This window comes from Leuresthes tenuis, unplaced genomic scaffold (genome assembly GCF_036924035.1).
Source record: "Leuresthes tenuis unplaced genomic scaffold, fLeuTen1.0.hap1 SCAF_22, whole genome shotgun sequence".
NCBI lineage: Eukaryota > Metazoa > Chordata > Actinopteri > Atheriniformes > Atherinopsidae > Leuresthes > Leuresthes tenuis.
Genome location: NW_027325376.1, coordinates 9,872,916 through 9,898,913, shown reverse-complemented (window position 1 = coordinate 9,898,913; position 25,998 = coordinate 9,872,916). Strand labels below are relative to the sequence as shown.

Here is a 25,998-nt window from a genome sequence, read left to right as displayed (position 1 = left end):
TGAATTTGTGCCCTTGTTCTAGTTACTCAAAGGGTTATGCAGTGTGGTATATGCCAAAAACTATGTGACTCTGCTTGAGGAAAGATGATTCTTAAAAAAGTAGGAATTTAAACATTCTTGATATTTTCGTGAAAGTTTGAATGTTTTTTTCCCAACACATCATGGCTCTGTGAGGTGGCTTCAAGGGTTCGCCAGTGTTCTAAACCCAATCCAACTTTCAGTCTTTCAGATAAAGGCACGTGGAAGGTGGGGTGGTACACCTGATCAAAATGAAACATTACAAAAACAGAATGTAGGGAACCCTACTTACCTCTGAGTTAGTGGGCTTCTTCCCTTACAGGAGATTTGCGCTCCATGTGCCATCAGAGATATAAACAAAACAAATAAACAAACAAAAATCAATAAAAAAAAGAAAGAAAGAACCTCTGACTGGGAATGCGCACACTGAAACTTTAGTTCGTGGCGTCTCTGGGCGCTTTGATTTGACCAATTATTGATACAAACTGAATTCACTGCCATGAGATGTTTACAAAGGAAAGCAGGATGTTTGCGAAATAAAAATGGTCTAATATTGTTTCTTTTTTTTCATAAAGTGGAAATTGCTAATGATTAATTTTGGAGAAATTAAATTATTCAGATTAGATTAGGTGTTATTGTCTTTTAGATCATGACACTTATTACAAACATTTCAAAGTCACTTGGGACATCCCTGGAAAGTTTTTTTTTTCATGTGAGTTGCCTCTAATGTCACCAAAAGCACTCTGAGAGGTTTCAGACTGGAGTGGGCGAGGACGTTAGTCGTGCCTGTGTGTGTGTGTGTGTGTTTTTGTTGCTTGGCGGGCACATCATCCCGACTCCACTGAGAGACAGCAGACCTCCTGTATCTGCATCCTCCTCCGCATCCGAAAAAAAACCTCGTTTGATCTGCAACAGGCTTTCACAGGCAACAACATTTGCAGGACTCATTATATACTGGGCCTTTTCTCATCACTCTCGCCGAGTCTCACATCGAATCGCGGTTTTCCAGTGATTTCTTGTTTAGGTTACCGACGATGAGGTAAGAGCTTCCGGTAGCCATTTTTGTCGCTGTTTAACGGTTTGGACAGGATGTTCGTGGAATAATTAGCCACTGTTGTGGGAAGATTACGGTGTCAGTATGTCAAAGCGACATCGTTCAGACTTGGGAGACGATTGTTCCTCGAGTAAAAAGAGGTCTAGTGATGGGTATGTCACGCTAGCCTTAGCTGGTAGCGTTAATCTGTGTGGAGGAGTTGTTTCCAGATTGTTGTTGTCCTGAGCTAGCTGTGTCAATGCTGAACACGTTTAGCTTGTACGTATGCACCAGCTGGGATGAAAACGCATACAGTTAGCATTTGCATAATTTACTATGAAGCCTCTTATGTTTGCTTGACGATAATGTTGCGAAATGATTACACCGAAAAGCATGTTCTGTTAGGTGTTCTGCTACCGGCCTGGTGTGCTCTGCACGTGGCTAGCAAAACATGCTAACCAATGCCAGGTTAAGCTCGGTGTCTTAACAGAAAGCACGCTATTATTATTATTATTATGAACCAGGATTAACGTGTTCTAATGAGATTATTCCCTTCATGTCGACGTAGCCTAGCTAATGTTTGTAGCTATCGCTAATAAATCCCTATAGAGAACACGCAGGCACCCTTTCTGGTCTGACTCGTGCTACTGGACTCGGGGTCACTGGCCTGCATTTGACATTCTTTCACATGCAAAGAGACGCACGTCATGAACAAACGCATGCACCATATATTTTTTAAAGCAATAAGCAAACCACAGATAACTACTGTATTGAACTTGACTTTGCTGCTCAGCTCTTTAAAGTTATCCTTTCACTGAGTGTAAATGATTAGACCAACAGACACGTGTCTGTATATATTTATACTTGTATATTTGATCAAGTGATTAAATTAAAACGCTTGGGGTTTGTTTTACCCATACTGATCAATACATCCTACCAAAGCTGTGCTTTTTGAAATGCGTGTAAACATGTTCATCTGACCGGGATCACATGAAATTGCCCTTCAGGGTTTAAATTCCCCCCCAGCTATGATCAATTAGGCTCGAATGAGCCAATTCAAAGCATGTCCAGACTGTTCCTCTGCTCTAATAAAATCCTGATTTGAAAAACGGCGTCATTTGACAAAACCATTTGGGTAACTGAAGGAGAACGTGTGTATGATCTTCTCACAGTTAATGTTTTAAGCAGCAGAATTCAGTGTCAGACATACTTCACATCATATCTCTATGTATCGCCAGTACGATCCACGGTGGTCCATTTAAACAGCACAATTGACCTTTGACCTTAGCTTGACTCAAGTGGACCTATAACCATGCTAATTGCACGACATCAGCCTAAATACAATGAAAACTGAAATATCCCCTCAAACCTTTGCTGAAGTGATTACACTAATGTTGAATTCTGCTGCAAGTTTCACTGTAAAACACATTTTGGGTCGTCGCCTTTATCGAATTTTATAAAGTTGATGACTTCTTGGCGTATGAACACTGAATGATCTTGCTGCTGCTGCTTCCTGCTGTTAATTTTTCTTCTTTTGATTTCACTTGTTATTTTGGAGGTATTTGAGCCTCACGGTTGCTGTCTCTTTTGTTTAGTTTTTTTCTCTTGAAAGTAACTGGACTTTCCTCCTTTGTTTCACCTGACATGAAGATTTGCTCAATGATGCCAAAACACTTGGCTTTATGACTTATGTCCATGAAGTTTATGATATTTCTGTTATTTTCATCCAACATAACGGATAAAATTGTGTGAAATCAACGTCGTCAAAACAAGTGCGACAGACCTGCAGTCGCACTCTTTTGAGCAGACAGCTTCACTGCTGTAGTGCGTCGCAGTCTTGTAATGCCATTATATGTACAGCATTTTGCTCTTATGTGAGAATACAAATGATCTGGAACCGTGAAATAAATGTATGTAAAAGGAGAGAAAATGTTGCAGACAATTAATTTAGTCACGACCTTTGCATGCTACACTTGATTAGACTGATTTTTCCACTGGGAATGTGCAGTAACCTTTATATCTGAGTTATTTGATTTATTTCTTTTTTTTCCCCATGAAAAGATTTAGACAAGGCTTAACATTTGTGCACTGTTTGTTCCATGTTCTGCCTTCCCAATCTAGCCATTTGCTTAACTGCATCTGATGGTGTGTTGTTGGCCTAATTGGGAACTTAATTGGTTCATTTATAGTCAAATCTTGTCAAACCTTAACCTTGCGTGCCTTCCTCTTACAGGCGTGACAGAGACCGGGATCGGGACTGTAACAGGGACAGAGATGTGAAGTCATCCAGTTTGCCCATCAGCCCGGCTGCAGCCAGCGCAGGCTTCCTAAAGCAACCTCCCTTTCAGCAGCAGATAAACCCCTTCACCAACCTGCCCCACACGCCACGCTACCACGAGATCCTGAAGAAGCGGCTGCAGCTGCCTGTCTGGGAATACAGAGAGAGCTTTACTGACATCCTGATGCGCAACCAGTCCTTTGTGCTGGTGGGAGAGACGGGCTCTGGAAAGACCACGCAGGTATAAAGGCAGGCTATTTTGCAGATTTGAAATACAGCAGTTGTCTTTAAAAGAAAACTTTGTGTTGACTCAAATGTGTCACATTAAATGAGGGTTCGACATCCGGTGATTAAAATTGATTTGATGGTATTGAGAGACAGGATGGAATGAATGCACGATGTTTTTTTTATGGCTTCTAAGATGTTGATTACCAGTAAGATAAGCTCATGTGTTTATCTTTAGTTCTTGAAAAAGTAAGGTTTTCACTATTTTTTTTTTTTTTAAAGTGTAAATCTGCGGTTGAATCGCTGCTCCTGGTTGAGTTGAATGCAAACTGCCATCCTAACACTTTGTAAGTTGAAAGTTTTAATCTTGTTAGTGCCGCCTGCTTCAACGATGCAAAGAATCTGTGTTCTTCGCTTATTCATTGTTGAGTTTGAAATACTTTTAAAAAAATCTTTCAGGGTGTGAAGTTAAGTAAAAGTCATAATGATCATGAAAAATAATTAAAAGATCCTCGAATCCTACGTTTTCTTGCAGTTTGTAATCGGGTTTCACAGTCCAATACGGTTAATTGTGCATTCTGAGCCTTCTGTCCAAGGTATTTTGATGATTGGTTGGGGTCCTGCAAGTACTAAAAACAAGTTTAGATATTCTCTGTTAAATGTTTTATCTCTTCCCAACCTGTTATTGCCATTTTTGTACCTCCGACTGGTTGACATTTCAAAGATTGGTGAGATTTGAATCCTCTCTAAAGGGCAGTCATCCAAACTGTACGCTTGATAAAGGGAAAGCAAGCCTTGGGCTTCTCTTGGCAAGTTGCTTCATTTTTGAAGAACGTATCTTCAGTGAGAATTTTGGCACCATGAATTGAATCAGTCATGGCTGCACAGGCTGTGGAAAACTATTGTGTTGGATATTGTTGCATTTTTATTATTTTTTTAACCTTTCACCCTAATGTTAATGTAGCACTGTACATTTGCTCGTGTTGAGGGAAAACCGCATTCGACTTCTGTCCTCCAGATCCCTCAGTGGTGTGTAGACATGGTGCGGTCGATGGCCGGACCCAAGAGAGCAGTGGCCTGCACCCAGCCCAGGAGGGTGGCAGCCATGAGCGTCGCCCAGAGGGTTGCAGATGAGATGGATGTCGTGCTGGGTCAGGAAGTGGGCTATTCCATCAGGTTCGAGGACTGCAGCTCTGCCAAGACTCTACTCAAGTGAGAGACGTGTTTTTCACATTAGAATTCCCAGCTGTGTTTAGAAGTTGATGTTCGCAGTAACCCATCAGTTTTAGTTTCCAGGTCATTCATAAACGAATGCACTTCTTTCTAACGCATAGAATGCTGTAACTAACATGGAATATCATTTTAGCTCTGGCCTGTTTAAATGGTTGAACTGATTCAAATCTGTTTTAATGCTTTTCTCACTCTGCTAATGATTTAAAAAAGCTTAAAAAGATGCATATAGAAATATATTTCCAGTTTGAGCACTTTGAAAGGGCAAAATGTCTCTTTGGGGAATGCTTTGTCTATTGATAACATTTAAAATGGATTTAACTCAGATATTGCATGCACACACGATGATAAAACCTCATTGTACTGCATAATCAATGTCTGCTTCACCGCCTCTCTTTTCCCAGGTACATGACAGATGGAATGTTGCTGCGGGAAGCCATGAACGATCCCCTGCTGGAGCGCTATGGTGTCATCATTCTGGACGAGGCCCATGAACGCACATTAGCCACAGACATCCTTATGGGGGTTCTCAAGGAAGTAGTCCGCCAGAGGCCCGACCTTAAGGTGTGCACTGCAACTCTAACAAAGTCTGTTCAACATTTCTGTATTTCATGGTCGTTTTTTTAGGATCAGTGGCCCTTTTGACAGCATGTAGATTTATTTTTACAGGTATTGCACTTATTTCCACAAGTATATTCCTTCCAATGCATGCGGAACTCTGTTAAAGGCCTGCGTATTTCTTCCATTGTTGGCTAAATTCAGTGGCAGTCAGTGTTTATGAACCCTCCCTGTCAACATTTTTTCCTGGCAGTGTCCCCGTGTCTGACAGCTGTTTATGTGTTGAAGAAAAATAAATGCTGCTGTTAGACTCGTAAATGCACATCTTTTGTGCAGCGCAGCAACAGAGATTGCTCCCAGAGTCATAGACATTTTTAAGCCAGTCAACCAGGAGGGGAACAGCGACTGTTGGTGTGAATGGGACGAGTGTCGAGGCAGGCGGAGGCTTTATAGGCTAGAGTGTGCCAGATATAATATTCATAAAGCAGATGGATAATGACTAGTTGTTTGTCAGTGTGGAATCAAAGGTTAGATTGTTGTTCGCGGACTGTTAAATGAGGTCTAGGTTATTGGGAATGATCATCCACCCACACCCCCCTATCTCCTTCATCCCTATCGCCTACCAAATTTGAAAGTTTAATTTGCCTTGATTAAGAGCAATTATGATGTCTCGCAGAGCGTAAAGCGAAATGCAGAGACACTGGCCCCTGAAAATGTTAGAGATTGAAAATGGGAGACGCATTTCCCATCAGAATTCTAATGCACACTGTCTAATGGCTCAGTAAAAGAACATTGTGTACCCAACACGGGGAACAAGGACTGCCGTAGCTCTGTGTAGGTCAGTGACTCGGATTGTAATGCCAAGCTGTACATTATAGTCACCATCTTTGGTTTGTGCCAACAGCCTCGCACTAAATTCTAATTCAGAACATAATCCGTGTTGTAAAGAGTTGTGGACTCTTCATATTTCATGGTTTTAATTCCACCCTAGTCTATTTAGTATTTGTCCTTATCCCTCAGTGATCATCAGGCTATATGAAATGTTAACAGATTTTTCTCTTGAGCGCTCACATCCATAATCATTGCAGTCATTAACTCTGTGCGATCTTTGCTTTTAGTTTTATGGTTTTTGTGTGATTGCAGAGTGCCTCGCAGACTTGTTAAACACCCGCGCTCGGGCTGTTTTTGTTTTCCTTCTCAGGTCATTGTGATGAGTGCAACGCTCGATGCTGGAAAGTTCCAAGTGTACTTTGACAGCTGCCCGCTGCTAACCATCCCCGGGCGCACACACCCCGTGGAGATTTTCTACACGCCAGACCCAGAGCGGGACTACCTGGAGGCAGCCATCCGCACCGTGATGCAAATCCACATGTGTGAGGAAGATGAGGGGGACGTTCTGCTCTTCCTCACCGGACAAGAGGTACAACGTTTTGAACAGATTGGGCAACTCTCCAGAGTGGTTGTGCGTTTGAACAGCGAGATGATCTTTAAAGCTGCAGTTAAAGATTGTGTTTTGTTCTGTTTTATTTCTATGATTCATCATCCAGCAAACGTTGTGCCAGTCGATATTTTCTGGAGCTCGAAGGCGAGGTTGAAACAGATATTTGCTCTTTAAAAAAAAAAGAGAAAAGCTGGACAGACTCTTATTTGAGAAGCTTGATCAAACGACTGTTTATTTTTTGCTTAAAAGAACATATGATGACATATAGTCATTCATTTATTAGTTTTTTAGCTTTCTCTGATACATCTATAATGTTAGTTAGAAGCATATTAATCACACACATGTGCTCTCGCTGCTCAGGAAATGATTAATCCTCAGATTGATAGATGTTAATGCAATGGCTGTGCCTGTTTGGGAACCATCAGGATTTACACTGAGTGGAGGGAAATGAAAAACAAGTGACCCAGATTCTGCCCTTCCCACAAGTCTCTAAAATTAAATCATTTATTATTTTTATTTTTTTCCCCCCACTTCTGCAAATGCTGTCCACTGATGTGTAATAGAGGGCAGGGTCCATGCCCACAGTGATGAATTTGGTCACAGCTGGGTGGACACACACACACACACACGCAGAAAAGCACCAGCAAATGTCTCAATCTCCTGATCACTGGACAGGAGAAGCCTGTCGGATCCAGCGATGCTTGTGTTGGCATGATTAGTTTCTCAGCCCTTTGACAAAATGGTGTTGGAAAGCATTTATCACTGGTGGTTGTAAAGGAGACTGTTGCCCGTGGAGATTGAATGGAACTCAGCTTAATTGGACTATTTACACATATCGCACAGTGGTAACTACACGAAGAATCTCGTGTGGTTGTGGCTTCCCCCGGCCTGCTTTTATGACTGGTTGTTGATTACCAGTAATTAGTTGTCATTTGACACCAGCGTGACTGGTGGAGAAACACCACCATCAGTTTTCATTTGTCAAAGCGGGATCGATATGCGGCTCGGTACAAACGGGATAAAGTCATCGGTGGGGCACGGTGTTTGAAGTGGACCCCTTTGAGGACTAGTAATTGATTTTAGATTAAGTGGTATTCCAGCTGTTTTGAATTCCACAACCATTGATAGTCACTCATGTGACTGAATGGAAAAAGTCTTGGACATTTACAGGCGATGTGTTAAAGATTTTTTGCGGCTCAATGTAATTTGTTGATTTATACCCCACCCCCACCCCCAATGCTGTGTCAAGCTAAGGCGTTACAGAGAACACTCCCACAGTGAGTTCATTATCACCCTCTCCTAATTGGGTTAAAGAAGTTAATGTGTGGTAGGTCTGGCAGAGATGGTTGTTCAAAGGGTGCAGCAGCATGCCCCTCAAGCACTTCTTAACCTCCTCAGTCTCCCAGCAACTTTGATGTAGACTAATGATTCGGGAGGCAGATTCGTGGCAAAGCCATAGATTCTTTTTTATCTGACTGTTTAATTTAAATCAGAGAAAAGCTAACGCACGGGGCCATGTTCCTCTCTCCTCCACCGTTTTTTTTTCCAGAGATATTTTCCCTTCACAAACAAATAGAAATGAAGCACCAGCTACAGACAAGACAGTCGAAACTTATCACAGCTGTCGAGCAAAGATAAGTCCTAATAGCTAAGCTTCCCCCACAGCAGCTAACATCAAAACATGAGGATTGGAGGGGGGGGGGGGGGGTTGTTTGCTAGTCAAGAAGGGTGCCTAAATGTGTCTGTTATTAGCTTGGCAGTAGATTCTTGCTTCTGGGGTCACAGGCAAAGCTGGTGGACAGGTTTCCAACACTGGACAAATGGCCCTGTATATGTACACGCTCACGTGTGCATGCACACACACACACACACACACACACACACACACACACTTTTTCTTTATGTCCCCGAGGGGACAGACAGCCAGCTTGCTTCTAGCGCTTTGGCAAAGAGGTGTTTTTTTTTTTCTTTTTTTCTCTTCCCTTCCCTTCCCTAATGGCAGCTGCTGCATCCAGACGCTCGATAGGCTATTAATACGGAGGCTAATTTTACCAATCCATTCAGATTTACTGTTTTCCACTTGTCAGTGTGTTGATTAAGAGGCACGCGGCCATCAGCGGGGGCTTGACTTAATGTGGTGAACAAGAGGACAAACGGGGCTTAACAACACATTTTGCAGTCCAGACAGAAAAGAGGAAACATCACTGGTGCTTTCTCGTGTCGAGGCAAATGTGCCGTTGCACGGTTTTAGTCTGACAAAGTGCTGCATTTTTTTTTTTTTAAGGCTAAGAAGTTCCATTTTGTTGCCAGGATGAAGGGCTCTGATGTTGTCCATTGTGAGTAAGTGCCTCACTGGGACTCTTTGGAAAGTTGCTGCATTGCTCCCGTGGGCCTGCAGGTGGTGCAACAGCACAAGCTGTAGGGTGACGCATATCGGATCTGCAGCTTTATGAAGATTAAATGAGTGTTTGGAAATATAATATAATGGCTCTTAACAGAAGGAGCTGCTTCTAAAGCGAGGATTGTTGCGCTGGTTTGGTTTGTGCAACAAACTTTCAATAACTAGAAAGAAATCAAAGACTGTAGAAGTGATCAAAATAAAGCAAATTTTCCATTGTTAGGCAATCCGATGCATGCAATATAGAAAAAGTTTTTTTTTAAACAATTATATTATAATAGGCCTTTTGGAGAATAAGCTCAAATCTCGCATTCACCATTGTGTTTCCTCATTCCTGGCACTTTACGCGGCCTAACTCTTGCCAGCCTATCGGCTCCAGAACGTTCAGCTTCACTAAACTGATCTGCCATGATTTGCCGCTGGTTATGCATCAATGCTGCAGTCTCATATCACATCCCTCTCTACAATACTGCACTGTAGAATAATGAACCCTGTTGGAGTGTGTCTTGCTCTGTGTGTTTGTGCCTTCCGAGTGTGCGCATCCGTGTTTTCCATGATTGCTGCATTTGACAACAGAGCCACAGGGAGCTCAGCAAAGCATACTGCAGTCCAAGTTTAATTTCCTCCATCAGATAGAATGATAGTTTGAACAAATGTACTGTAGCAGGAAACCTCAGTTTCCCCCGGCCACCTTCTCCATCCTTCCCCTATCACCTCGATCCGCCGCCATTGTTTTTGCAGGTGTTGCTCGGAACTGGTTTGTTTTGTTGTTGTTTTTTTTGGTGTTTGCATATGGCAGCGGCACAGGGATTAATTGTGGTGCTTTCACCTTGCAGGAAATTGATGAAGCCTGCAAGCGAATCAAGCGGGAGGTCGACGACCTGGGGCCCGAAGTCGGTGATATCAAAATCATCCCTCTGTACTCTACACTGCCTCCACAGCAGCAGCAGAGGATCTTCGAGCCACCCCCACCCAATAAACCAAATGGTGCCATTGGAAGGAAGGTATAGTAGCCATGTTGCTGTTAAAACACTCAGAGGGGGGGGGGGAGGCCAGATGGAGAGTTAGATGGGTAAAGTAAAAGAGCTGGAAGGTGGGGACTCAAACTTTTTTTTTTCCCTTTCTCAGCTTTGTGCAGAACTGACTCGCAACATATGCTGCTTTTGTCAGCGTGCAATTCTCTGCTCTAAATTATAACTGTGGTATGGTTTATGCCCTGTGAGCCTGAGGAAAATGCTACATTCTTGGGGATTTTTATCGCTACATTTGCAAAAGCTTTGCAGCCTTTTAAAGGGGAGGACGGGGACCTCTGCAGTCTCAAACCGTGTTAAAGGTGTGTGTTATGTGGGCTGACCAAAGACTCGCAGGACTTTTCCTGCTGTACATTCGGCCGTCACTCGATCTCACAGGAGTTGATGATCCTCTTATTGATACAAGCATATGAATGATTTCCTGGCTTTTGTGTGGCAGTGTCTCTTCAGATGGCCTCATCACCAGAGTAGCAGCACGGCTTGCGGTGTCACAGTGTTGGCACGAGATCTCAGAGAATACGGGAATAGCATCTCTGCCATTGAATGAGCAAACAAGCATTCCCCACAGCAGCTGATGAATGACTCGTAGCTCCAGCCCTTATAATTGAGTCAGATCCTGCTTCCATAACCAGTAATGTTCTCTGGCTTTCAAAGTAAAATACGTTGTGAAACTGTGAATAGTTCAACATATATTTAGTGAATTTATGAATATTAAATATTAGCATTTAGCTGTGATAAGTAGGATTTTAAATGCAAGGCTCACATGAAGCGGACACAGCATTGGACATCATCGTGATGCTCACCTATGGCAGTACCACATGTGCGACGGATTTAACAAGGCAGAAAGTCACAGACTTAGCAATAGATGATTCATTCATGCAGATGTCAACACATTTAATGTTGGATTTCGTGGTCAGCCTGGAGAGGTTCCTCTGACTCAGGGCGGCCTTTCACTTACTGAGAACTTATGGAGTCCCACCAAACATCTACAGGAATGTTAAAGCAGGTTAATTTGCAAAGTATTGCTTTGCAAAGCAGCAATAAACGCTATTCCCTTGAGCTGTCAGTGGTTTTATGTTGTGGCTGCCATGTTTTTACATGCAGGTTGGATTTTTGAGAAGTAGAAGTTTTAGATTATCCACTCTTCTAACAATTCTGCGTCAGTTCAGTGACAAGACACAAATGAAAATTTGAAGCCCACACAGAATTATAGTATACGATTAATAAAGGGGGAATTTTATGGGGAACAGTTCAGCTCCATTTCATTCAATTGCTGTAAAATGCCAAAGAAGCAGAAGAGGCAGCGGAAGAAGAAAAGGAACACCAATGTTAACCTTATGTTACCGTGATGTTTTGGGTGATGCAGTGAATCGAGAAATAATAAGGTTCTGTCAACTCTGTGCTCCAACTCCGAGAGAGCGAAGAAAATCACCAAATCTTTCAGAGATAAGGACCTACAGACATATTCAGTTGTAGAAACCCCCGGATTCCTTACTGAAATGGCTCTACCTGCACTCAACATTCAAATTAAAGTCCCGTTTAAGAATGAAACTTTTTTGTTTTTCATGTCAGAGGCGACTCCCATGTAACATTCATTATATCCAGTACTGAGGTGGGTAAGTAAGACACTGGTTCTGAAAAGGTTAATTAAGATCTAGTGTTTACAGAAAGAAAAGTAAAAAAAAATAAAAATCAGATCGTGTTTTTCCATCTCAAAGGAGTCCCATCTCCTGGCATAGTCATTGTTAAAGGAAGTCGAGATGCTTCTTCACAGCTCTATTCGCAGGCGATTGTGTCGATTGGCAGTGGTGCTACTTCATCTTTTGGTGGTCATCCTCCAGCTAATTCTCTCGTTTTCAGCTCACGGGAAACAAAAATGAGTGAAATACAGAAAGTCTGGTACTCTAAACTGTATTCCAGCAACCACCTTTAGCTTGAGAGCGGCACAGTTGATGTCCCTTTTCTCCGAAGCATCAATTTGTCAGGTGCTAGTTGAATCGGTTGAGGTGGCATCTAAAGTTGCCTGTCCTTGAAGTAAACGTGCTTCTCCTCGGCGACTGACTGAGCAACCCATCAAGTGAAAAATGTAGAGATGTCATCCCAGCCAGCCCAAGAGGAAGTAGTGAAAAAGAATTAAGGTTCGTCACATCTGCCGCTATGCATGCTAACGACTGCATTAGGCACTCCTTAATTAACATAAAGCACTAGCTCGTCATTGCTCTATTTCTCTCGGAAAGCCACCGATCCTTTGTTTTTCAACCGTTTAATCATTTAAAACCAAGGCTGGAATTGACTAATTACAAACAAAGACCATAATCTTACTTTGCCTGTCAGAGTCAGTAATGTGGCCTCTAATAAATGCGAGCGTTCAGATTTTCAGCATTGTCATGTTTGGAATCTTCCCCCAAACGTTACTGGAGATCCTGACATATATCCATTTCAGTGAGCTTTAAATGGGGGTGCATCAGCGCTGCACTGGGCACGTTTTTCTTCCCCCTAGTCAGGAGAAGGCTTTATTTGTCATCAAGGCTATGTTTCCCAGCAGGGAACGTGAAAGATGGCCCATTTTAGCTATAGTGCTTGCTCTCCTGCAGGTAATAACCCAGAAATAACATGCAGAGATGATGCTCTAATGATATTACTGATGAAGAAGCCAGGATTATCCAGTGCAGCAACAGACTGGAAGGAGCCAGTCGGCATTCAGTGTAATGGGCCTAGCCTGGATAATCCTTCAGAATCAATGCAGTCAATGAGGCCACCCATATGATCATGAAATGTGAGAGGGTGTCATGTGTGGCATCTGCTGGAGCACCGACTGTGACCCAACATGCATTTGGAGACTGCCTCCTTTTTTTTTAAGCTTTCTATACACTTGATCTTGATTCTTCGCTGGGTTGTTGGACGCTGGCATAAAGCATTATTCACAAAACACGACGTCATGTTTTCTATGGTCAAGCCTTTTAGTTTATTTAGTTTTCAACTTTAAAAGACAGTTTTTTTTGATAAGTGTATCAATAATGCAGCGATAGGAGTTGAGGAGCAGAATTAAGATTTACTCAAAAGATTGCACCTTTTTTTTTTTCGATGCTTTTTTTGCAAAACAAAAAGTACTGAAAGGTTCTGAACAGACATTTGTTTGCTGAAGCTAAACCTGTGTTTGTATTAAGCTGGAAGGGGGCTTAGGAATTGTGTCCGAGAAAGTGAGGGTCGGGGGGGTCTGAGTCGAAGCTCTGCATGCAGCTTTGCGGTCATAGATTTCACTGCTTTTAATTGTACATAAATAAAAACAAATATGTGAATGAGTTGTCGAATGCGTAACTTTTCAGGGAACGTGTGTGGAACAATGGGGGGGTGGGAGGATAACGAAAGATTACATCACTGAGTAAAACTCCTGCTGTGGAGGAAGCTGCGAGAGCACTTTCTACCTTTGATCTGACCACCTGGTCTGCTATTAAGGTCGCCTTTATTATTTTCCTTCTAAACAGAATTGAATATTTTGCCGTGGGGTGCAATCACATCTGTATAATAAAAAAAAAAACCCTAATCATTTACCAGACATTGCTGTCTCATACCGCTGCCTATTTCCGTCTCTTCATTTGTCGACTTGAATACAAGCGGGAATGTGTCTTCTGACAGGTGAATTACCAGAGGTTAAAGGCACAATGAGGAGGGGAAAAAGGCCCTCTCTGGCATTAATAACTAAACAGTCAGGCATTCTAAGGCTGGAGAGAAATCCTCACTTAAAAGGTGGGATTTAAAAGTCTCCAAGGCTCACAGCTTGAAGAGGCACGGCTACAAAGGAAGTGTGTCAAGTGTGCAAAATTGGTTCTGTGGACCTGTATCTGCTAAGACTACAGTGACGGTTTGCCATTGTGCTCGGTGTTTTAGACTTCTAGGAAGACTTCTCAGAAAGCAGGCGGCTACCATCAAATGGCCGCATAGACCAGCCCTCGGCTTGATCCTGTTTGTGTACATGTTGAAGAAAGTAAAGTGCAAAGTGGTGCCTTTTTTTTTTTTTTTTTTTTCCAGCACTCGTTCCCATATTAAGCCATGGCTACTGCTACATCAGATTCTTAAGGGTTTCTCTGCCCAGTGAGTTCCTTTCTTTTTAAGGAGGACCCACCCTGGCTGCAGTCCAAGTTCATGCGTAAACAGTTGGCTGTCTGTCTCGTGCTCCATGTTTATCTACATGCTGACAGTGACAGACTCATCAGGTGATGTGACTCATTGGCTAATTGGCTTTGATTCATCTGTCATTTCTCACGGACAGCTTTGCTGTAAGAGATAATTGTAGATCTGAGACTGGGACACGGTGCAGGTTCTCAGTTCTCCCTCCGGTCTTGTTCTTAGAAACCAAGCAGCTTTTCATTATTTCTCTTTCCTGTTTCCTTTTCCTCCTCCTCGCACTATTTTTCTCTCCAAAGACAGCAGGGGAATATTGATTGAGCACAATACAGCTCCATCACAGAGAAGCAAACACTAGGCAGATATTTTGACTCCTCCATAACACCTGAGAACTGAGTAGATAAATCATCTGCTCTGAGTTAAATGTCTTTGTCTGTGCTTTTACAAAGGGAACTATTTAGCATGTGGATATTCACACTCCAGCTAGCTTTCGTGTTTTCAAACTAGATTACTCGGGATACACAGATTGCTCAGCTGGTGACTGAAAACGGACGATTTTCAGCTTGACCTGCTTGAACGGTGACAGGGAGGACAAGCTGTCAACATTCCGATTGTCAAGTCAAGTGAATGCATCGTGCAAATAGAAAGCCACACACAGTTGTGCTTTCATGGTTTGTCTTAAGTGTGGAAGTTTTTACTGACGGAGGAAGTTTGTAGTTTGCAATTTGTAAGATTACTCACGATAATGGAATTGTGGAATATCCGAAGTCACTTAGTTATGATTAAGACTTGCATTATTTTCAAAATAGTGTTGAATTAATCCTCTATTGGGCTAATTATTGGCTGACGATCTTGAAGCCAGAACGAGATTGTTCTCCATTTTCTTATTTACTTTTCTGAGGAGTCCCACGCATACAGCACCACTTAAAAGTCTAGACACCCCCTCTGGTACTGTATGATTGGCTGCTTGAAAAGGAATGCCAGCCGTTCTAGCGCCATCACTCATGTGAAATGTTCGGCTATTTTAACATTGACCGGCTGCTCAGAATAGGTGGCTGTTGGAAAAAAGAGGTCAGCTCAGCAACTTTCAGAACCTTTTTAAACTATTTTCACCGCAAAGACTTGCTGTGCCATTTGCCCAAGCTTGTGTTTGAAACAAAGTTTTGCAGGAGCCAGCGTTGCACAGCAGAGAGCAAAAGCCAGTCGGCATCGGTGAGTCATGCACAGCTGGCATGTCCACGGACATTTGTACAGTTCACGTGAGCCCTCTTTTGGGGTAAAAAAGAAAAGAAAAAAAAAAGATATGTGAGGAAAGGAGGAGTAACCATTGTTTCACTCGCAGCGTATTTAAGCCATTACAGGATAGGCTCTCAACAAGAGGGAAGCGTAGAGTTGAAGGAACTTTAGTTTAAGCTCCGCTAAATAACTGATTAGCATAAGAAAAATTGACTAAACACACGTCAGTGCAACATCAGAATCCACCAAAAGTCTTCAGTCCCTCCAGTCATCTTGTGAAGATCATTTAAGTCACGTGTCCCCGTTTCCGCAGGTCGTCGTGTCAACAAACATTGCCGAGACGTCCCTGACCATCGACGGAGTGGTGTTTGTAATTGATCCCGGATTTGCCAAGCAAAAGGTTAGCCTCCCCTTTCTCCCACCACTCTTTATCTGCTGTGATCATCTGTGTCTGTTGCCTGAGAATCCCCAGATAAACACAGCGGTGCACAGCTGACAGCGGCAGAGATGGAAAAGCCTGTTATTTATTCCTCTGACATTTCACCAGCCCGGAGCCAAGTCATACACATGGCACAAAAAAGATTATATATGCACTGTGGTGGATTATGTTTTATGTGTCACTCTGCAGCTCTTTGTGAGGCGTTTGTATGTATTGCAGATTTTTGGTGTTGGTATTTATTTGTTCATTTTTACCTCTACCCTAGTCTCAGCTTTCTCTCTGTGTTCCTCTCAGGTGTATAACCCTCGTATCCGAGTGGAATCCCTTCTGGTTACAGCCATCAGCAAGGCCTCAGCCCAGCAGAGAGCAGGTCGAGCCGGGCGAACACGTCCAGGAAAGTGTTTCCGCCTTTACACAGAGAAAGCGTACAAGACCGAAATGCAGGTAGGAAACCGTTTGACGGTCATTGGATGAGCGTGAGGTGTAAACACATGATTGATTCTCATATCTCGCATACATTAGTGTCACAAGCACCCCCCCGGTGCATCCTTCTAGCTGGAGACGCTTTCTGTTTTGCATTATTCTCTTTCAAAAATTAAAATTTCAAACCTGTTGCTAAATCACACCTCTGTAACTTTCCAATTAAGCTATGTTAACAACACAGCCGCCGTGTGACAAATGTACTTAGGGAAGCCCGGCCTTCTATTTAAACAGAGTAATTCCTTAACGTCACTCTCGGTGACATCGGACATTTTTTAAACAAGTTAAATAGCCTTTCAAAGGCCTAGACTCCCTGTTCCTGTTCAAGTTGACTTACAACCGATGCATGAGTAGATAAAAAAGCACCCTGACTAATTCATTTGAACAAATTGTTCCTCTGACTTCTTCTTTTGTACCTCCTTAACGTCTCAGGACAACACGTATCCAGAGATCCTGAGATCTAATCTTGGCTCCGTGGTGCTGCAGCTAAAGAAACTGGGCATTGATGACCTGGTGCACTTTGACTTCATGGACCCACCGGGTAAGTTTGAAAAACAAACTTGACCTCGAACTGGTTGATTTGCTTCATTTACATTTTTTTTCTCTACTTCAGCACATTCATTTTCTGCCATTACTTCTGTCTGTAGTACTTTATTTAGTATGACATTTCTGCAGTGGGGTGTCTTCACACTTCAAAGGCAGCTCAACTGATGCTTTTAACTGATGTTGAAAACAAATCCAAAAGGGAAACATTCTTACGCATAAATGGATCTACAGGATACGGGGCCGAAGCAAAACAGCAACTGATATATGGATTTAAACCCAAAAAATAACCTATATAGGGACGGAAAGACTGGAAATCTCACCTGTGATATTTGTCTGTGAAAACATGATGGCGCAAAAAGTAAAGGGCTGGTCGGGGATCGGTGTTCCTTACTTTTGTTCTACACTGTCAAAAGCTAACGTCACTTAGCCATCTTTACTTATCAAAGCATCACAAATTGTTTAATTGTCACAATTAAGAAATGTTTCCTGGAGTGAAGTTAGAAGCTAAAAGCGTCTTCAAGGCAGAAAACAAGTCAGCAGAAGCTGGGATTTCATCCGAGCATATCAGAAACCTTTACCTCGTTTTCTTACAAACTTCTGCAAGGGAGAAAAAAGGTGAAAAATACACAAAGTTGTTGCTCTAATTTATTTTGCAGTTGATAAAGGATGGTTGATTGAGATGGGCAGTAGTTGGCTCTGTAACAAAATGATGTTATTAAAAAAGCTGCAGTTAAAACCTCAAAGGAACCAAAAGGAACTGATATGAACATTGAGGTGATTGGAAAGCGTCACAACAGAAATGAAGTCTCTGAGAAACTAATATTACAGCCTTCATAAGTTCATAAGTTTGGGTTTCTATGTGTCATCAGTTTTAGCTGAACCCTTATCCATTTCACTCAGTCGTGTGTTCATCTTATTGGCAGAGCCTTTCCAAAGTCTCTTCCTCTGAAAGGTTAAAGCCTAAAAAGGCAAATCTTTGTGTGGAAACGTGTGTAGACTCGCATCACAACTGGGCGCAGGACCTTTTTGATGAGCTCTCCCAGTCAATTCGATTCAAATGAGTGCTGCCATCGTTCGGTCTTAAGCCCACGCAGGCAATTTGAGAGAAAGAAGAAGAAGAAAAAGAAAGAAACTGTCTTCTGTTTTATGAATAAGCTGCTTGATGAGCGTTTTCTGTAGTTTTAAAATGTTCTTGCTGTTTCCACTGGGGAGGTGTCAGTTCCCCTGCCATCATAACATTTAGGACTTCATATCAGATGATGATGATGGGGTTTATGATGCATCAGTAGTCCTGCTTGAATCCAGAAAAATGGAATTGCGTGGCTACATTTAATTGATTCAATTTAATCGATCTGGAATTGTTTTGATGTGCGATATCTAAAGTCGAGGTGGGGTGTGTTGTTTGGGTAAAAACAAACGGTATGATGGGATTTCTTTTTGGATTTTTTGTCAGCAGTTCATGTTAAGTTGATATTGTTTGTCTTCAGTGTGAGGAAGAGTGTTGTTTTGAGTGATTGGATCCGTTTGTGTGCTGGCCGGCAGTGTTTGGGATGAGCACGGTTCTGCCACGAAACAAACACTGAAATTATTTAATTGAGCTGCCAGGTTACAGCATTTTCCAAGACCGTGTGTTCTGACATCTTCCAGAGGAGACCACCCCTCCTTTCCCTATCCTTAACCTCCCCCTCTACCCCCCCCCCCCCCCCCCCCCCCCCCCCCTTCTCACCATAATATAGTTTTCATCTCACCTCTGAGATTAAACCCATCTCTCCCCGTCCACTGTGGCAAACGCCATTTTGAGAATGAAATTGGTTACATCAATAGCAACACTATCACCTTTGCAATTGCCTTCCCTTTATATTCCTCCAGTGAAACGTGACTGACCTCCACACTACAGCCACATTTCTCACAAAATGCGAGGATATACGTCAGCGTATAGGATTGGCCTTGTCAGTGGACACTAACTAGGAGTAGTGGGGTGAAGGAAAAGTGGAGGATTACCTTTTTATTTATTTGATCGACTCGTGGCAGAAGGTTTCTCGGAAGTCGCTCCCGTGCTGGCTGGAAGCTGGAGCTCGTTGGGTGCAACAAATGAAGTCTGCTTTGAGTCAGAGAGTTCCTCGACAGGTTTTTATAACGGCTATTTACAGCGGATCAGGTTTGATAAGCTGTGTCAAAGGCTGACCTCAGACAAAATCGACAGGTCACAGAGGTGTTAAAAGTCTCTATTACTCAACTTTCCATGTTTAAAAGATTTCGCCTGATTATCTTTGTTTTCGGGCAAACCTTTTATTTCTTCAGCTTTTTAGGTTGAATTTAGTGCTGTGCATTAAATTCTGTGTTTAGGCTTAAGCCCTAATGTTGGATTTGAGTTTTCCTTCTGATCATAGAAATCATCTCCAAACATTGATGTGTGTATTTGTCCATAGCGCTGACGGAAACCTTAACCCCCCCCCCGATAACCATTAAATGCTCAGAAATGCATTTCTTCTGTTTTTCTCGTTAATCACTAAACGCAGGAGCAATGGTGTGAGCCAAACAACCAAATGGAAAAGCCAAAAGAAGTCGGTAACGATTTACACAAGCACTTGGCTGGGTGGTATTCATTTTCTTCCTGACATTTCCAAAAAGTACCTTTCAAAGCCAATGTGGTTTAATGTACCTTTAGCCTTTTGCCTCATTGATTCGGCCCTGGGTTAATATATCGGATTCTTGTGTGTTGAGGCAGTCAATACTTACTTTCTGATGAGTCGCGTTGGGTATAGATTGAATTTCCACAGTGGTTCATCATGCTAGCCGTACTTGGAATCAGATTTTCACCTTTTGTTCAGTCCCACACAAGCCATCGGAGTGGTAAGTAATGTGACCAGCACTCATTAAGTGTGTGTGGGGGTGGAGGGGGAATGTAAAAAGTCGCTTTGATTTCCCCCAATCAATATTTGTTAATCATAAAAAGAAGGGGAAAAAAATGCCGCCTTGCTGTTTGAAATTGAATTTTTTTGGGAGCGTTTGAGAGAAACGAAAGCGAGCGAGCGTGCACCCCTGCTGCTGCTTGAAGCTAATTTTCAGTTAACATGCAACTGGTCATTAGGCTTTAGCTCTGGAGAGGCAAAGGTCAATAATTGCATCTGGAGGAAAAATCTTTTAACCAAACGGTGAAAGCCTTTTGTGTTGAAGCATTAAGTAGAAAGTTCCCCTGTAATTGCATTAGTTGTTTAGGATTGCCTCAGTGCAGGATGAAAAATGAGCTCTGCCATGATTACTTCTCTGCTACTTCGCTGTCTAGTGTAACTCAGGCCATCACACACCAAGAGCCGTCTCATTCTGATTCACCTCATGCCTCCTGCCACCAAACCTGCTAACAGCTCCCCTTTGTTTGAGAGTTTGTGTCTTTCCTTAACAAGCATTTGTCTTCCATTAAAGCTCAGAGTAAAGCGGGTGATGGAAGTGTTTAGTCTGCTTTTCTTTTTTTTTTTCTAACCCGTGGGCTTTTTTTAATGCTCTGTTGGTCGGTCAGGTTGCCAATCATGTTGTTTACTAAAACCACGACAATGTCTCTATCTTAGCTAATAACTTCTGGGCCTTGTGGCATGGAATCAAATCCCTGGGTTCCAAAAAAAACCCAAAACTCTTTGATTAAAGCCAAAAATAGAAAATACAGTTGGTTTTTTTCAGCGGTGTAATTTGGAGCCGCTCAATTGTAAATGTGTCACAATGCATATTCTGTCTTTGGGGAATACTTATTATTAAACAGGTTTAAATTAAGACTGCTTTTTAAATTTTAGTTCGAAGACATAAAACAGGATGAAGCTCAGTTTGCAAATAATAAAGTTTGGGCAGTAAAGTGAGCGGGCCTCCTATTTGAAATGTACTGCAATGATTAATATGTTTGAGCTGGCAACAGTTGATTTAACTGTAACTGATGCAGTGAGTAGCTTTTCGATCGTTGAAAACAACCATTTCGGAAGACGCATCCAGTTTTCAGCGGAAAAGCTGCCTTTGTTGTTATGGAGTTAGGGAAACTACTAAAATTGTGTTTAGAATAGACCAACAATTTGTTAAAACCTGGAAAGCTTGTGGTGAATCAACATCTTCGAGAGAGAAAATTTAACAGTGGAACTAACAACAAAGCTTAGGTTCTTCAGTGTCTGCACCGAGATGATCTTCCACAACTCTGTGGATATGGAGTTGCAGCCATCTGTTGGGGCAGCAGCACAGAGCCAGAGGCTCAAAGACACTAAACGAACCAATAAAGAAGGCTGGCTCTGTGCTGGGGACTGCTCTGGATCCCCAGGACCTGATTGTAAAAAGAGGAATGTTGCAGCAGTTAATGATCATAAAGACCAGCACTGACCACATCGTGTTGAAAGTGTAATCAGAATGAGGCCTCCTTAACTACGATGTAACACAGAGAGATACAGGAGGTCATTCCTGCCAGCAACAATAGCAATACATAATTAAAGCTTAGAATGATGAGAATGTTATGAGGAAAAAAAAAAAGCTACTGCAACAATATAATTTCCCTTTGGGGTAAATAAAGTATTTTTTCATTTCAATTCATTCCAGAGTGATGAGTGAGGGTAAGAAGAGCAGCAGGTGAAGTGCTGCACCCATATGAGCTTATTGGGGGAGCGTTATGATATATACCGCAGAGTCTGGACCTTACCCCAATTAATAAAAATTACAGTGATCAGGAGATGACCGTATGAAAGGGTCTGACTGCCATCACAAATGGAATATTGTGAAGAATTAGTAACAGAGTTCTGGGTGTAAATAAATGTGACATTGGCTAATGTTATTGAAAAAATGCCACTGGGGATGCTTGCTTAATTAAAAACTAAAGGTATCCAACCACATATTAGTGTTTCTTTTGGCCTGGCGGTGTATTGTTGAGGTGTACAAATTTAAATTGGGGTGCAGACTGAAAGCTGCTGATTTATTTTCTCAAAGATGTTGGCCACTGTGTGTGACAAAAGCAGGAGGTTGTCATTTGTGTGCATGCAATACTGGAGTGGTAATAAGATCTGACACAGATTTTATGTGAAAAGATGCCAAATTGTTCTCAAGCGACGCTGTCATGAGAGAAATGGCAGTTTTGCAAATGTTCTGTCTCTGCCACCTGTGTGTGTTTTGCTCATGGACTTGGAACACTTTTAACAGCCCGTCGCTCTCATTCTGTCCTGCTAAGCCCCAGAGACCCTGATGCGAGCCCTTGAGTTGCTGAACTATCTGGCAGCACTGAACGACAACGGTGACCTGACCGAGCTGGGCTCCATGATGGCAGAGTTCCCCCTGGACCCCCAGCTGGCCAAGATGGTCATCGCCAGCTGTGAATTCAACTGTTCCAATGAGATCCTGTCCATCACCGCCATGTTGTCAGGTAATACTCAGGGCTGGGCCACCATGGACACGTGGACTGTGCCTCAGAAATGACCAGAGAGCCTAAAGGAAATATACAGGGCAGCTAGTATACCTTTCAAATACCTAAATAAGTGTTGTGAAAGGGTCTCTTCAGTGCTAACCAATGCTATGCTTTAGCAACAGTCCACGCCCTAGATGTTGAAGTCTACTTAGAATGTATGTAATGAGTGCCTACTGAACTTATCTACCAGGCAAGTGGAGTATAAAGTCAGTGGTGTCAGCTGTTTGTGAGGAAGGTGGGGGGAAAAAAATACATGTCTGTACAAATTGTATAGGTGTAGCTGGAGCAGCACCAGCATGCTACAGCAGTAATTGCACTTTGGGCTTGCCAAAGCAGAATGCTGCTCATTGAGATGAATCCTGACGCCTTTGAAGGGAGTGCGAGGGTCTTTGAGAGTGGGGAAATGGATTTAACTAGCTGCTTGGACGTGGTGTGCACTTAAAGCAGGTGTTTCAGGATGGAAGGTTTTTGCTGAGTTCATTAAAGTAAGCAGTAGAAGTACACCTGAGAATGGTGCTGCCACAGCAACCAACCATGAGGCTCAATAAACACAGCTTTTATCCATTAAAGGCACAATCAAGCATGTGTGATGTTAAGCAGTTTGGAGTGAGTTGACAGGGGAGAGGGCAGAACCAGGGAGTTGGTGAATTTTCCATCACTGTATCATGCCTGTAAAAGGGAGCGCTCGTTTGGACTGGGTGTCAGATGTTAGTGGGTCTTGTCTCGCGCCAGATAGTAGCGAAACAGGATGGAGAAACCCGTCCTCCTTCCCTTCTCTTTGACCCTCCTCTCCTTTTCTCCATAAACTCTTGGCAATACCGTGTGCCCTGTGAAGTGCTCTGTGCCTCTCTTGAGCTGAGTCCTTGTTCTTCTCTGTGGGATTTGCTTAACTTATCCCTATGGGCGGCTGTGTTGGGGCCTATACCAACCTTGTTTAGTCCCACAGTGCTTCGTCCGACCCACGGAGGCCAAAAAGGTGGCTGACGAGTCCAAGCTGCGCTTTGCCCACATCGATGGAGACCATCTGACGCTGCTTAACGTCTATCACGCCTTTAAACAAAGTGAGACTCATGTTTCATTGAATAGTTGCCCACGGTTTCCATGTGCTCGTAATCCTAAATTGCCTCTTTCTGTCACACAGACCACGACTCCACTCAGTGGTGCTACGATAACTTTGTCAACTACCGCTCGCTGATGTCTGCTGACAACGTACGGCAGCAGTTGTCGAGGATCATGGACCGATTCAACCTGCCTCGAAAGAGCGCAGAGTTCACCAGCAGAGACTATTACATCAACATTCGCCGAGCGCTGGTCACCGGCTTTTTCATGCAGGTCAGTGATCAGGCTCTTTTTGGAAATCTCCTGGAGGCCCTCGGCTTCAAGGATACAAGTTGAACATGCTTCACTTAACTTTTTCTTCTCTCTGACAACCATTGTTCTCTTTCCCGTGTTGTCTTTTGGCTGCTTCTCATGTCTGAGCTAAAATAGTCCCCGTTAGTCTGGTGAGGGTGATCATCTAGAAAACAGTTTATTCGTTTGAGTTGTTTATTTAGCTAATCGATTGAGAGCTGGTTTTAAAGCATGCGTGCGCACGCCCACACACAGACTGCTGCCTTGTTTTAGATGCGTAAGAAATCAAATTAATTTGTCTCTCGCTCAGGAAAACAAATGGTGATTTTGCAAGAAGCTATTTTCAGGGCCACCTGAAACAAGCAGCCTGACAAGTTGAATTATGGTGTTAATATTTAAATATTTGTCAACATTAACCTTTATCTTGGAGACAAATTTGCAGCTCATGTTTCAAGCGTGATCATGTCTTTGGTTGGAAAGGCCTTTTATTGAGACTGATTGCCTTGTTTAATCATCACCGCCACAGCAGCTTGACCAAGTGTCTACAAAGTGTGTGTAGAGGGGGGGTAATTTAGTCAAATTTGTGTTGACTGCTCCTTTTTCATCTGAGCATTAAAAGTTCTTAGATTTTTTTTTTTTTCGTTGGTCTCAGTATTTTAGACATGAAATGAAGAACCAATAAAGGAGTCGTTTGTGATGTGTTCTTCCAGTTTTCCTCTGACTCACCCGGTTCGTCCCTGAACAGCTACTTTTGCTTTTCTTTCTGCGAACAGGTCGCTCACCTGGAGCGCACGGGTCATTACCTCACAGCGAAGGACAACCAGGTGGTACAGCTGCACCCCTCCACTGTGCTGGACCACAAACCCGAGTGGGTGCTCTACAACGAGTTCGTACTCACCACCAAGAACTACATCCGCACGTGCACAGACATCAAACCGGAGTGGTACGTTTTCAGAGCTAAACGACGCGTTCCAAAATCTGATGCTTTTCTGCGAGCGTGCATGATGAAACTTCCAAAATGTTTGGGGTAAATTTCGCTCATATTCCGATAGATTAATTGGGTGACTGTATCACAGCTCCTTTGCCAAATGCTAGCAGCTGGCACCACTGAAATGTTTTTATTTGGGGAAATTGCGAAAAAAAGACAATTACGACCGAGATGGATTGGGTCTCACCAGTGTAGGTTTATGCACATCACATAAAATCAGCCAAACCCCCCCCCGTGACCTCGTACAATTATGTATCACATTTGTTGTGCACGCTCCAGCAGTCACCTTGTGAATATGGAAGAACGACTTTTCTCCCACAAGTAAACACTGAAGACAATTTTTGTGACTAATGTTTACTTGCTTTCTTTCCTAGGCTGGTGAAAATTGCCCCGCAGTACTATGAGATGAGTAACTTCCCCCAGTGTGAAGCAAAGAGGCAGTTGGAGCGTATTATTGCAAAACTCTCGTCCAAGGAATACACTCAGTACTAAAAGGGTCTGCATGTGCTGCTGCGGCGGCGGGATTTGCAGCCAGTAAAAATCTGAATATGAATGTTGTTTTTTTTTGTTGATTCCCATCTAAAACTAATTTTGACTTATATTTGTGTCTCACTGCATCAGATGCATCTCCATGATGATTGATAATTGTCTGACTTGTGTGTTTTCTTTCTTCCCCTTTTTTTTTTTCATCCTATAGATGAAATGAGTTAAGCACTAGTAGAAATGAACAGACAATAAAGGTTATAAGAAGTTGCATGATACTTTGATGTAAATTGAAACATTCCTTTGTTTTGCCCCTGACAAAGATGGCATTAATCTATGGGGATTAAATGTAATTTATACAGTATTTTGATGCAGACTTACTGTCATCTTGTCATGGAGATATGAAAATGGTCACAATTCCTGTCAACTGTTTAACTTAATAAAAAAGATTTTGTGATAATAATCCGTCTCAGCATGAAAATACATTCAAATAACTGGATACTCTTTCCCTAAACTTTCTCACTCAACCTTCCAAGCTGCTCGCATCCCAACCTGCCAAAATCCTGCTCATTTTCCTGGCTCTTCGGGGAAGTTGAATCTTCTTACTGGGATATTGATAGCTTCAGAAACAGTTGGAGTTGGAGGGGGATGTTAATTACAAGTGTTTCGGAACAATGATGTGAAATCCCTGCTGAGCCTGAGCCTGTACCGGCTGTA

At 42.6% G+C, this 25,998-nt stretch overlaps 1 protein-coding gene across 2 annotated transcripts; it reads left to right on the top strand.

Annotated features, from left to right (window-relative positions):
- Positions 1-834: 834 nt before the first annotated feature.
- On the top strand, positions 835-25,744 carry LOC140282245 (ATP-dependent RNA helicase DHX15-like). 2 transcript variants are annotated; one of them, XM_072376829.1, is made up of 14 exons: positions 835-1,057; positions 3,285-3,570; positions 4,573-4,766; positions 5,189-5,348; positions 6,544-6,762; positions 10,018-10,185; positions 15,887-15,973; positions 16,307-16,456; positions 16,925-17,033; positions 22,227-22,418; positions 23,399-23,521; positions 23,602-23,792; positions 24,584-24,753; positions 25,173-25,744. In XM_072376829.1, exons 1-14 carry the CDS (start codon positions 1,053-1,055, stop codon positions 25,288-25,290), a joined length of 2,172 nt encoding a protein of 723 aa, XP_072232930.1. In that variant the 5' UTR covers positions 835-1,052; the 3' UTR covers positions 25,291-25,744. The 2 variants fall into 2 exon arrangements, with proteins under 2 accessions (XP_072232930.1, XP_072232929.1); XM_072376828.1 differs by lacking the exon at positions 835-1,057 and adding an exon at positions 1,068-1,224.
- The last annotated feature ends 254 nt before the right edge of the window (positions 25,745-25,998 follow it).

What these genes read in the sequence shown, in the direction of transcription:
- LOC140282245 (XM_072376828.1), top strand. Translation starts at nt 1,157, where the DNA reads ATGTCAAAGCGACATCGTTCAGACTTGGGAGACGATTGTTCCTCGAGT. An exon ending in TCTTCCTCACCGGACAAGAG is followed by an intron (nt 6,763 to 10,017) that starts GTACAACGTTTT and finishes TTCACCTTGCAG; the next exon opens with GAAATTGATGAAGCCTGCAA. An exon ending in CATCACCGCCATGTTGTCAG is followed by an intron (nt 22,419 to 23,398) that starts GTAATACTCAGG and finishes AACCTTGTTTAG; the next exon opens with TCCCACAGTGCTTCGTCCGA.